At 38.4% G+C, this 14281-nt stretch overlaps 1 protein-coding gene across 5 annotated transcripts in view; it reads left to right on the top strand.

Annotated features, from left to right (window-relative positions):
• ldb2a (LIM domain binding 2a) overlaps positions 1-14281 on the top strand; it is a 149292-nt gene that overhangs the window by 132193 nt on the left and 2818 nt on the right. Inside the window, exons 7-8 of one of the 5 annotated variants that reach the window (XM_074673909.1) lie at positions 182-235; positions 3695-3825. In XM_074673909.1, the coding sequence (XP_074530010.1) occupies positions 182-235; positions 3695-3825 (185 nt within the window). Of the gene's footprint in view, positions 1-181; positions 238-3679; positions 3832-14281 lie in introns of all 5 variants that reach the window. The other 4 variants (XM_074673907.1, XM_074673905.1, XM_074673908.1 and 1 more) reach the window with 4 other exon arrangements.

Here is a 14281-nt window from a genome sequence, read left to right as displayed (position 1 = left end):
TTAATTGCACCTTCAGGAATTATGCATAACTCCTAATTGGAAAACATCTTTTCTCCAAGTTTCCAGCTCCTGTGTGGCGTTGATTGTTCACTTCCTCCCTCTCTGTTCTCCTTCTGTCTCACACTGTTCATAAAGTTTATTCAATGTTTGAATTAAACCAAAGTTTTGGCCCCACTTTCAGCCGGACACCCGCAGAACTTCAAAACGGAAATATTTCCCACAAATCACAAAAAAGGTATCTTCTCTCCCACGCTGTGTCGTCTGCATGAAGCCTCGCATGTTGTAGCTCCGTCTGCGAATGAAGCACAGCAGCTGCATGAACTAACAGACACTTTAGACGGATTACATAATCCAGATTAACGCATGGAGCAGACGCTTATCAAGATTATCTGAGCCACATTCTCCTGAGCAGCCCAGGAAATGTTTGAAGTTATTTAAAGCAAACTTTTCTGTAACATTTTACTCTAGAGGTCGGCAAATTTCTGTATGTATCATGTCAAACGTTATCGGCCTAATCATAAAGTTTATTATTTTACATCTGATCTCAATTAGTCAGATCAACAAAGTAGGTATAGCCTGACCGATATGGGATTTTTGGAGCCGATGCTGATACTGGGGGCAAAAAAAGGCCGATATCCAATATATCAGCTGATATATATAATAAATTCAATAATATACACAGGATGTATACTGTATATGAAGTTCATGAAATGGTAGTAACATGTTTTGGTCCAAAAAGCCAATAAATCAAGCACAGCAGCATTGTTTCCAGGCTCTCATAGCCCCTCTGTTCAGAACGCTCTGATTTAGTGGGCGTGGCCTTCATATGTAAATGAGCCACCGCTGATACCGCCCCGCTCTTCCACGTCACTGAGAGCGGCGCCACGAGCTCCGAGTGCACAATGTTTAGAAAACAGAGAAGCTCGTTTACCGTAACATTACAGGCTAAAACAACAGGCTAACAGCAGCTAAAGTTAGCATCCTGAAGCTAACACAGAGACAGGGGGGACACTGAGGAAAAGCTCTTCCATCTGCTCCACAGCACACAGCATTTAAAATACTCACATTTCCAGGGTCCCAGGTTTGTTGGAGGATGGTTGGTAATGCGCCTGGATTCAGGACCAGTCTATTGGCTAGCCCTCTGTTGGACTGTCCAAAGTTGGAAAAGCAGTCGGCCGTGAAGTGACCAGCACACACATGCTCAGTTTTACTGAGTGTAGCTGGAACATTTCCTGATAAATGAACTCTAGACACTTAGTCTGTCTTCTTCAGACATGGGAAGCTTGAGCATGGAGCTATGTGGCTGTTTACAGCCAAAAACAGAGCAGTGATGGCTCTTCAACTCTGGCATTCTCGTAGGGGGCTCTGGAGTATCTGCTCTGGTGGACCAATCAGGTCAGACTTGCTCCTGATTGGTCAAAAAAGGGAATCTCTGACGTCAGCAAATCCCCAAATCCAAACAGCTGGTTTTAGGTCAGGATTTTACACTCACAAGCTCTACTAAGAACAGGTTTGGTCATTAAATATCACATTTTGTGGGCTGGGAGGAAAGACAAAGACCCACACATTTCACTAAAAGACTTAATAAAGTGATTTTTGCTGAATATGGGACCTTTAATTATAAAACTGTCAACATAAGAACTGTAGTGTAACTGTAGAGCAAAACACAGGCTATGATCAGCCCGATTTATCGGCCCAACCAATTAATCGGTCTGGCTCTAAAACTGGGAACTAAAGAACTTGGTGACATAAAAAAACAAATAGCTAACTATCAACTGCTTATTGGGAAACTGAATAATTCTCTGAACATGTCAAAGGTAATTATCAGAGGAAACGATGAAGCTAACTTCTGTTTTCAAGAAGTAAGCAGCTTTTTATCACCTGCTTCTCTGGAAACAGCAGAAACGTCAGGATACTGCTAAAAACATTTGGTGCTGGGTTGGGATTTTATTTCTAATAAATTATTTGCTAATCGTCACCTTCTTACCTTGATATTTGGAGTAAATTGCAAAGAAATTGGGAAAAAAAACAGTAACCTACCAATTGTGACTTGGGACAATACATTTGGACCTTTTTTTTTAATATTCTTTTTTTTATTATGATTTTTCAGGTCCATACAATAGATTAAAAACACAAATGATACTTCTCAATTATCCACCTGTCAATAAACTATTGTATTCAACAGAAAAATAATAATAATAATAAAAAAAAAATCCCAGACTTAGCTAGCTGTAAAATAGCATGTAAGGACCAATAAGGGATTCAGTGAGATATTTATATAACCTTTTTTTTTAAATACAGCAAAAGTAGAGCAGGGACTTTAAACATCCAAAAACACACATATATAAAATGCTGGGGTAAACCTCAAAGACACATAAAGCCCTCTAAAGAGGAAATATAAAATAAAACAAAAAAAGGGACAAAAAAGATCTACTGTAAAGAAATGATGATCTTATTGGCGTTAAATATAATATCCATCTTTCCCAAAAAATCCCTTGTTGCAGTCTCAAAGCAAAGATAATCCTCTCCACTTTAAAAATATCATTGATAATGTCAATCCATTCTTCCACAGTAGGTTTTCAAAGAAATAAGAAAAAAACTTTGTCTAATTATTTCCTAAGTGTAATGAAATTTGCAGACCTCTAAAGTAAAGTGTTACCGATTTTTCTGCGATTGTAGAAATGTAAAAACAAAACGTCAATAGGGCGATATATCGTGAACCTCTGGAAAATTCATATTTTAACAGAGTTGGACGTAAAATACAGCTTCTGCACCTCCACTGCAGTAGATGGCGCCAAAGAGCGACTCTACTGTATGTGTGAACTTCAAATCTTTCCCTCTATTTTTAGGTCAGCTTTAAAATTATTTCAACTCTAACTTTTTAAAGTGTAGTAAACTGATAAAAACATATTTATCGTAACTTTTTTTTAATACTAAATCATATTTTTATGAGTAATTTTGGTCACACCGATCAACATTCATCGGTTACGCTAACTCACGTCATCTTTCACCAAATCATTTCTTTGCATCATTAGTTTAATGTCAGAGTAGTTAAAGTGACAAACATTGGCAAGTTTTTTTTGTACTTGTAACAGCAATTCAGACGTCATTTTTCTCTTTAAACAACTTGAAATGAGACATTTTTCTGGACGGCTCAGGTGAACGTGGCTCATATCAAGTATAAAAAGACACTTTTTGCTTTAAATGTGATAAAAACACTTGATGAGATTTCATGTTTTGCAGTGTAACAGTTGCACTGATTCTCAAAAAAATCAAAAATCTGTGTCTTAGCTCTGCAGAATTTGTCCAGTTGAACACACACGTTGTGTTTTCTGCCTCAGCAGAGCTTTTTTAATCTGGCTCACAGTGCTGAGGAGCTGGTGCTGAAATCATCGAGCTTCTTGGTCCGTTGTGGAGAGTTAGTGCAAATGACTCAGGAGCTCTGTCTCTAACTGGTGCATGATGTTCAGACACCTCTGTCTCTGTCTTCCTCTGTGTTTATGAGCCGTCTCTGCATGCACACATATATCTGTATACAGGCGTTTTCCCTGCTTGCTTTGCACCTCCATATACGACGTTGTCTCTTCTATAGTATCGCACACACCCACACAGCACATACCCTACACCTTGCCTCCATCTGTATGCATTATGTTCTTGGCATTGCCTCTGTTTCTCTTTGCTGGTCGCGCCAAAGCTGAGCCTGCCCGACAGACAACCACGAAGAGGAGGAAACGGAAGAACTCGGCCAGCAGCGCCAACAGCAGCGTGGGAACCACGGCGGGGAAGAAACGCAGCCCCGCCACCAACTTCAGCCTCTCCAGTCAGGTACCTGTAAGCATCAGCTCCATTTGCCTCCTCTTTTCCTCTTTCCTCTGGGCTCCACAGATACAGATATTCCTGATGGTATTACAGCCATTAAGTTTAATTTGTTTTAACAAAAGAAAAAAAAACTCCAGAAGGAGACGGTACAAAAGAAACTCAGGAAGTGAGACTGAGAAAGCTCCAGGGATTTGTGTGCAAACATCTCGCCCAAAAAGACAAAGAGAAAACACGCCAGGTATGATGAAAAGTGACACAAAGCACATTAAAAACCATCAAAGCACAAACGAGCACAGGAACAGGCGAGGTAACAAACACGTGAAGGTGAAAGAGAGGAGCCTTTGCTGCAGGTTTCATCATGTGCAGCTTCTTCTTCTTCTTCTCCTCAGCTCCGTTTCTCTGACTTCACTTCATGCACTTCAGAATATGTAAGTTTGCAGAGACCCAGCCGACCCGCCTGCTCAGCCGAGTGGCCGTAGCCTGGAGGGTTGGAGAAAGAAAGGTTTGAATCTTAGGACCAAATGGGAAAATGTGGGAGGGGAAAGTGACTCTGGGCCCTCTCTCAGACGCCACTGTTGAAAATGCCCTTGACCAAGTCGCTGAACTCGCAGCTGCCCACAGGACTGAAGAGCGGTGCGCTGCTACGGAGGAGCTCTGCTCGTCTGCGGACGTCTGGATGTAAAGCTGCTGAGGACGAGAGGGAAGCAGAAACAACAGGGAGAAGCTTTCTGTGCAGAGTTTGATCATTGGTGGTGATGAAAGTGAGACTTCAGACGGTTTAGCTGATCTTTAAATTCTTTAAAGTGGCCTTTCAGTAAATATTAGCTTGAGTCCACATTAGTCTGATACATGATATTTATTTCATGATGTTTAGGGCGAACCATTTCTGAAAGTCTGTCGATTGTTGTTTGTGCTTTCTCTTGTTTTCAGTGGTGTCCAAAATTAGAAAAACTTGGCAAATCTAAGAGGTTTCAGTTTTGTTGAATTAGCTGTTTAAATACCAAAGACTACCATAGAAAACATGGACGCAGACTCCCTGACGTCACCCGTCTGTTTCTGAAACGGAAAACGAAGCAGATCAGCTATAGCGGCCATATTGGTAGTGGTAAGGCCTTTGCCTACAGCCATAGGGCACCTGTTGGTCACGTGACCCTCAGCTGTGCCTCTGATTGGGGGAGGTCGAGATCTTAATATCCTCTGAACGGCCGAGTTAGAATAAAATTTTGCCCTGGATAGTAAAATTACCGACTCAGAAAGGAGACGTTTTTTGAACCAGGCTGTAAAAAGGTTAATTTCTGCTTTGAAAACAGCTTTTTTTTTTTTTTGGCTTGGTGTGTTTGTGACTTCCTGTACTTCCAGAGCCAGCCTCAAGAGGACGCTGGAGAAACAGCAGATTTTAGCACTTAAGCATTGTCTCATATTCTTAGACTGGGTGTTGCTGCTGGGTAAATACCCACAAAACAAATGACATATCTATAAAGTCACCATAATGCTTAACATACCACATAGTAGATCCATCATAAGGAGATTTTTGTCATTTTCTTTATAAAAGAAACGCTGAAAATTACGGACTGGGCCCTTAAAGTCCAGACCTCAACCCTATCTGGAAAACTAGGGAAAGCCTTTGACTAAAATTACAAAAGTCAAATCAAATCAAACTTTATTTATAAAGAACTTTTTATACAAAAAGGTGAAACACAAAGTTTTTTACAGTCCAGTTAAAAAAAAAAAAAATCCTCTGCACACAACCCACAGTCAACAGTCACTCACACATATGTATGAATGCTTTATTTCGAACGTTTTTGTCATTGTGATAAAAGTAATTATGCCAAATATATATATATATATATATATATATATATATATATATATATATATATTTAGAGGTTATCATTAACCTTTGTGCTTAACGATTCCCTTATTAACTCTTTACATTGTGTCGGAGCCACCGGGCCTTACGTTGACTAGTCTGCTGCAGCTAGCTTAGCAGTTAGCTAACGTTTCCCAAGAAAACTCTGATTCAGGATTTTCAGCTTGAAGTTTTCCTGAAGAACTGACTTCATAAAGAAATGTTCATCACTCTCTCTCAGGAGATTCATATTCAGTTCATTCAACATGGTATAATTCACCTTATTCACCAGAATAACAAAATAGCTCAAGCTTGATGCTAACGTATATGGAAAACTGCATTGATATGCTAGCAGTTAGCATACATCAGTATAACTTCAGCTTCAGAATATAATTTCAGCTTTCATCACAGAAACTTATCACATCAACTCTTTGTAAAAAATACTGAGAATTTCAAATGCTAAAAGCTAACAGGCTAATAAAAGGCTAATGGCTGACGGAAAGGTTCCAAACAACTTAAACCATTGCTATAACCACTTTGAGACACTAGATGGCCTACTTGAATTATTAATATATTACAACACAGAACATCAACGTCACATTGTGTGAAATTTTGACCTGTTTCTGTTTAATTATGCCCAGAAATATCCAGACTCAGGGACCAATTACATTTTATTCACTTACAGTATAAACTCAATTAAATGTTGTTGACACAGAAAACCTGTAAAGATACTTTTTGTACCAATATTGACAAAATCTTACCAATTCCCATCCCTAGTTTTTTGGTTGTTGTTTTTTTAAGTTAAACTTTCAGAAGTGATTTGATGCTAAAATGGGGATTACTGCTGACATAGCACTTTGCACCAGATCAGAGATGTTTTGACTATGATTTTATTTTTTTTATTCATTCAAATTTTATATCACCAGGAAAAACCTCAGTGAGATTATAAATTCATTTTAATTAGATTGTTCTTTAGAGACTTGCAGCAGAACGTCCCAGAAAAATAAAAACAAACAATTCAAAATTTTAAAATATGTCACATATTCTGGGATATAAAACACAGGAAGGAAATCTAGGCTCATCACCCAACTTCACAAACTGTCAGTGACTCATTAAAAACATGTTTCCTGCAGGAGGCAGCTCGACTGTTTGAGTCTGAATAAATATATAAGATATTATAAATATTTAAATATTTCAAAGCTGTTAAAGATGATGTTACAGGCAGAAACCAAAGGATCACAACCACAGTCAGAGATCTTTATCAGAGGAAGTAACAGAGACAAACAGCTGAGTGACTCATGTGCGTCGTATGTTTCAGACTCTGAATGATTCGGCTGCATGTTTCAGTAATAGACCACTTGACACGCTAAGAGGTTAAATAGCCTCTCACACTGTTACACCGCATGCTGCACACCACGCTCCAGGACATAATGCAGTTCTGAGTGTTTTATTTGCTCTGCAGGGGCTTTGCTTTCCTACCTGCTCATTACAAATCCTGGGTTAAAGCTACACCTCCTCATGGAGCTGCGGGGTTTGCAGATACAGGTCGTTACAGTGAAACTAAAAGTTAGATAATGCCCAACAGAAACAGGATTAACTGTCCGGTTTAAGTCAGTTAATTTGCTTTATGTGAAACTTTTGGAGTGACTTCAGGGACGGGCTTTAAGAGCAGGATGCTAACTCCATAATTTCACGTTTGATCTTAGAAACAGAGGATGTTTTCTGTTTCAGTGATAAACCAAAATATCAGTCTCCTCCTTGAGCTCTTAGCTGCTAAACCTCACCCCAAGACGTTACATTTCAGTTTTTATTTGCTGAAGTCGGTGAAGAAAAAACATGAGGGTGTGTTTTGAGACGTCATGTTTGGTGGTAGTTTCTTTCTGTGTCTCTGACAGCGGCGTCATCAGTCTAAAAAGGAGAAATAAAACAGGTTAAGAGGATTTAAATAAACACAATAACAATAAATTATACTAAATACAATCAGCTAAAAAGGTAGGTCTTGAGTTTACTTTTGAAAATATGAACAGTAGGAGCTACCCTCAGGTCTCAAGGTAGGCTGCTCCACAGACGGGGGTAGGGCTGAACAATTAATCAAATTTAAACAGACATCGCAATGTAACAGAGTGCAATTTTCAAATCGCACAGTCTGCAATTTATTAAAATAAAATAAAATTTAAAAAAGTTTCATGTACACACATGTAGGCCCAGCCTTCATACTATAGACTGATTTTATTAATTGTTTTAGTAATTCATAAAATAATAAATAAATATTAAGTTAATAATGCAAAAGATACCCCCCCCTAAAAAAAAAATTAAATTAAATTAAATTAAATTAAATTAAATTAAATAAATAAATAAATAAAATAAAATAAAATAAAATAAAATAAAATAAAATAAAATAAAATAAATAAATAAAATAGAATAAAATAAAATAAAATAAAATAAATAAAATTGCATGCTAAATCGCAATCGCACTATTGGTCCAAAAAAATTGCAATTAGATTATTTTCCAAAATTGTTCAGCCCTAGATGGGGGCCATAATAATAAAAAGAGGCTTCCCCATGTTTTAGTTCTCACTTTAGGAACCATTAAAGACGACCTGAGGGCCCTACTTGGCTCAAATGATAAAACCCTTGGATAAAATAGAGGATCAAGACCATTAAGAGATTTTTAGACTAATAAAAGAACCATAAATTCTATTTTACATCTTTTCTAGTTACTCATGTGCCAAAATTTTATCAATCTGACTCCAAAATACAAAACTATTATTGTGTTGTCTGCGGAAGTCATGGCATTAGCCTCTAAGTTGAGCAGTTATTAACTCTATTTGTTGTGTTTCATTGACATTTGATCATTTGCATCTCCTAGGGCTGAAGCCCCCCTGTCCCTAAATCCTAGTGACGCCCCTGGTCTCTGAATGGATTTAATTAACACCAGTCGCTCGTTAAGGATGAATTCAGTGTGTAAGGATGAATAAAGGTTGTTTTTGGGTGAAAATTTAAAGACAGTTTGGACCAGTTTCTCCAGATTCAGGTCTGAGCTCTTCGTGTGTTTGGCTGGAGGACTCGTCACACACACTCTCATAACACACACTTTCTGAGTTTCCTCTCCTCCAGTCAGTCGTCCCGTCCTCCTTCCTCCTGATGCGTTCCTCCTCGCTCTGCTCTCCTCCGTCTTTTACCTCCGTCTCTTCATCTCACACATGTATAATGTACTTCACACACACACACACACACACACACACACACACACACACACACACACACACACACACACACACAGTGGGGTGCAATTGTTTTCACTCTAGAAGGCAGTTTGGCTCTGTGCCAGCTCTCATTATCACCGATATCTGTATACACTGTCCACCCCCAGCTCCTTCCTCTGTCACACACACGCACTACACCATCACCACCCCCCCACCTTTCCTCCCACACACACACACACACAGATGTACAGAGCACGGGCACCTCTCATGTCCTGCGTCGCTGCGCCTCTTAAAGACTGGCAGCGTGGCTGCGAACATGCTGCTTACATATGTTGCGTGCCTGCTGTCTTTGTCTGAGAAGTTGTTCGTTTGCGGCTCAGCACAAGCCTACGTGAGCCCAATGACAATAAGGAGTGGACCCTCCGTGAGGGGAGGGGGTTACCAGCGGCTTGAGGAGAGAGGGGGGTGAAGGGGGGAGGGAGGGAGAGAGGTGGGGGGGGGGCTCCCATTGAATGAGCAACACTGACCTCCAGTGGCCAAATTTAGAGTGCATCTTTATTCAAACCTGGAGGCTCCAAGCTGCAGGTTTCACTGATCTTACTTTATATTAAACACACGAAGAAACATGAAGAAATTAACCTGTGATCAGTTCTGTGTTAGATTATCAAAGAGGACGGTGATGAGAAATCAAAGTTTAAAGAGGGGGTTCAGTGCTAAAACAATGGACGTGTTAGAGTCACACACTTCCTAAAATAAATTAAAACTTGTAGAAATATTATTTTCCTCCTCACACACACACACACACACACACACACACACACACAGACACATGCTGATTTTTATTCAGACACCTATGATAAACTCTGTAGGTGTTAAAAACAAAGGCAGCGTATTTTAGTTTGATTTAAATAAATTCTTTATTTCATTTTTTAAAAGGATTCATTAGAATAGGAGTAAAAATAAGTACAATACTAAATGAGTAACTGGAAACCAACTTATAAATAAACTTATTTTGTGTGTGTGTGTGTGTCTAAACACACAGAGGACTCCAAGTCACATGGTTGATGTGATTTTTTTCTGTGGATTAATGTTGGAGCAGTGTTTCCAAAATCCAGAGATAAGGGAAGTTATTTTATTTGGTAACAAAAAATCCTGTTTCATGTCAGAAAGAAGAAAAAAATTACAATTCACAACGTTAAAATTAATTAATTGGTTAATTTAAAAAAAAGAATAATTAATTAATTAATTGAAAAAAGAAAAAAATAATTAATTAATTAATCCCAAAAAAAAATCAGAAAATCATCATTAATTATAGTTCAATTATTTATCAGGTAAGATTAGATCTGTTTTACTAATCCTAATGGAAATTGTTGTGCCAGAGAACAAAATTAGTGAAAGGTTGAAAATACAGCTTTTAGTAAGAATATAATGAATAAAATGCAAGTCTTAGATTAAATAATAAAAAGGGTTGAAGTGGAAATTCAAGGTCAAATGCAGTAAAAACAGAGCTTAAAGAAAAAAGAAGAAGAAAAAAAAAGAGTAAAATCAGAAAACTGAGTTGAACTTTGATCATATAAAAAAAAAGTCATATGAATAAATGATTGTCCTACATTGATGCATTAGTAAACTATTATACATATTGAACTAAAAATCAGAATAACTGTTGGGAATTTAAAACCATATAAAGCCTATCTTGAGCTTTAATCCAAATAAGAAAAATAATTTAAAGTGCTGTTTACATGCCAAAGTGACAGGAACATTGCGCGACAACTACTCGAAAATAAAATAAAAACTTCTAATAACTTATTTAGAAATCAGGAAGGGAGCTATCAGTGAAAAGGAGAACATAACTCTAAAGTCATAAACCTTAAAAAAGTTTCTGTTTAACAATTTCTGGTTTCAAGCTTTGGAAAAATGTACGTGAGGAGCTAAAGCAAAGTCCAGATATCAACCACTGTATGTGTATATCAACATACATGTCTCTATATGGGCATATATATGTTTATGTTATTTTGGTTGAGCCAAAAGGGTGAAAGTTAACGAGCTATACTTGCTCTGATCACTCCTGTTTGAAAACGTCGTTTGCTTCTTCTTTTTGTTTGTTTCAGTAGTATTTGGCTTCTTTAAATTTTCGTTTATAAACGATGTTGTGCAAACAAATCGTTAGTTTTGATTTGGAGGATCTGTACTGTTGTGAATTCAAATTAAATAAATAAATTTAAAAAAATATTTTAAAAAATGAATAAAAAATTGTCAATGCAAACATGACCATTGGTGTGTGTTTAGAAAAACACCATTTTTTTTTTTAATTTTTTTTTTTTAACTGAAAGTGTGTATTAATCCTTTACTGACATATCTCAACATGTTCAGTTTGTTGTTTGTAAGGGAGCTAAAGTTTCTGTCTGTTATAGGAAACCACTAAATAAAAATAAATTAATTAATTAAAAATAAATAAAAATTAATTAATTAAAAATAAACAAATAAAAATTAATTAATTAATTAATTAATTAAAAATAAATACATGAAAATAAATAAATAAATAAATAAATGAATAAATAAATAAATAAAATGAAATAAAATAATAGGTATAATAAGTGTAACCTTTGTTTCTCTGGATCCTTTTTCCTGAATTTGATTATTAAAAAAAAAGGTAAACTTTTATTTTTTTTCCACTTCAGTCGTCCTGAGATCCTCCACCTCCTCTCTGAATCCCACCTGTTGTCCCTGCGGCCCGTGGCCCAAACACCCTCTGAGCGCGTAGCTGCTAATCTGTGTAAAAAAAGGAAAGATGCTAATGACCGAGCTCGGTGAATGAAGGGAGAGGCGTTCAGAGCTGCATCACCTCTTTCAAAGCCGCGCTGCTTAGCTAGCAGGAAAGCTAACTCTTAACAAGATGAGTAGAAGAGTAGACAGTATTAATTAGCTCACAATTAGCGCTCCCCAGTCTCAGACTCGCCACCAGCTGTTAGCGTCTGAGGGATTTTTTTAGGGGGGGGGGCTAAAATTGGCCAGAGGTAGGTTGACAGGCCTCCTCACAGGAACAGATGGTGAATGCAAGGCTTGTTGGCAATCAGCACGTTTTTAGCTAATGACTTAATTAGCTATGCAAATTGACAAATCAGTGTGGATATTGTCATTTAGTTGAAAAGCTCACCTAAATTAATTAGCCTGATTAAGGCATAGTGGGGTGTAGAAGTGGTCGCTAGGGGGGTTTTGGGGATAAATAAACTGCCTGTGTGTGCTCCCCTGCTCTTCATCTGAGTGTGTGTTTTAAGTTTGTTTGTTTGTTGACATGAGAGCGCGTTGGAAGTGATCATCTGTGTGTGTGTGTTTGTTTATCTGCGCGGGGTTGTAGCGTGAGAGTGCTGATGCATTTTGGTAATCCCCGTTTGCATGGAGGCACTTTTGTCTGGGTGTGTGTGAGAGTGTACAGTAAGCTAATCTGGGTTTGTGTGTCAGAGTGTGTGTGTGCTTGTTTGTCTCCGTGCGTGTGTGTGTAGCTGAGAAGAGCGAGATCTCCCAGGCCGGGCAGCGTTGACACACATGGCCAGTGAAGCGTGCGCTCCATTTAACTGTACAGCTTCTTCCCAGGTTACTGTGGGCGGTGCCAGAGCAGACACACACACACACACACACACTCACACACACTCATAGAGAGACACAGCTGAGCTTATTGATCAGCGTTTGAATACACAAATCACACTCCAGTGATTATTTGTCAACAGATTCATTGTGAGGAGGAGAATCAGGGCTCTTCATACAGATTCCTCCACGCCACGAGCGTCGTGGATAGCTCAGGATAAATCCGTCTCCTTCCCTCACTGACCCGCTGTGCCGGGGCCATCTCTGTGAAATATGTCTTACATGATGAGTATTGATTGGGGCGGGAACAGAGAGCAGGGGGAATCCACTTTCAGAGCGGGAGGTTTCATTTGCAGAGAGGAGCTCACTGAACACACACACACATGAACTCCTGCGTCTGAACGCCTGGCTGCTCAGTTGTAAAACAGGAAACATGTGTTGAGCACAAACAGGCACTACCGAGGAGCTCTTCTTTATGACCTTGTCCTATTTTTAACCCTTGATGTTTGATTAAAGTTGATTTTTTGGCTGAATTATGTAAAACAGACCATGCATATTCATGCTCCTGAAGTAAACGTTATCAGGTCTTTTTGGGTGGATGTGCGCTCACTTGGTATTCAGACGGCGCTTTGGTCTCAGCATCAGATGAAACAGATATGCCTTCATTTCTTCTTTAGTAATTTCTTACTGGGTTTAGTATGTTAATTTTGGGATCACCCCGAGGCTAAAGACAGACCATCTGACACAGAACAGAGGCCCGTGTGAAAACGGATTATATTTGTGTACCATCTTAAAAGAGACGGAGTCAGAAAGTGTGAAACTGGTCAGATTTTAAAGAGGAGTAACTGATAATAAGAGAGAAGAGGAATCAATACAGCCGACCTCAGAGATGAAGAGTAGTCTGTGCTGCTTGTGTCATAATAAATGAGGAAGAGGAGGATGTTAAACAGGTTTCCTGATCCACTTTCTGAGTGATCTTAACAAAAAGTCTCTCTTCTAGATATCTGCCTGATCCTAATCCACACTTTAACATGAGATTTTCAGCACAAATATATAGGTTATTCCTAAATGCTACTTCTGAGATCTGTGTTTTTCTCTGCTAAAAACAATTTCTGTGATTAATTTTGTAGTGATGGTGGACACTGGAGCCAAACTGTCAGACAGAAAAAGGACAGAAGAGCAGAAGAAAGATAAACAGGAGAGAGAAAGAGCACAAGCTAAAGGCTAAAACACAAGCTAAAGGCTAAAACAAGAGCTAAAGGCTGAGAGGCTAAAACAAAAGCTAAAGGCTAACACAAGAGCTAAAGACTGAGAGGCAAAAACACTAGCTAAAGGCTAAAACAAAAGCTAAAAGTTGAAAGGCTAAAACAAGAGCTTAAGGCTAAAACAAGAGCCAAAGGCTGAAAGCCTAAAACATAAGCTAAGGCTAACACAGGAGCTGAAGGCAGAAGGCTAAAACACAAGATTAAGGCTAAAACACAAGCTAAGAGCTGAAAAGCTGAAACACAAGCTAAAGGCTAAAACATAAGCTAAAGTTTTAAACACAAGCTGAGGCTTAAACATGAGCGAGCTAAGGGCTGAAAGGCTAAGATACTAGCTAAAGGTTAAAACAAGAGCTAAATGTTGAAAGGATGAACACGAGCTAAAGGCTAAAACACAAGTTCAAGTCTGAAAGGCCAAAAAAGCTAACGGCTTAAACATGAGCTAGGGCTTGAATACGAGGCTAAGGGCTAAAACATAAGCTTAAGGCTAAAACACAAGCTAAAGGCTCAAACAGAAGCCAAAGGCTTAAATATATGCTAAAGGCTCAAACACAAGCTAAAGG

This window comes from Halichoeres trimaculatus, unplaced genomic scaffold (assembly GCF_033239565.1).
Source record: "Halichoeres trimaculatus isolate MK-OKI-2021-1 unplaced genomic scaffold, fHalTri1.1 fHalTri1_scaffold_7, whole genome shotgun sequence".
NCBI lineage: Eukaryota > Metazoa > Chordata > Actinopteri > Labriformes > Labridae > Halichoeres > Halichoeres trimaculatus.
The sequence above is the reverse complement of the archived record's forward strand: the minus strand, read 5'-3'. Positions and strand labels throughout refer to the sequence as shown.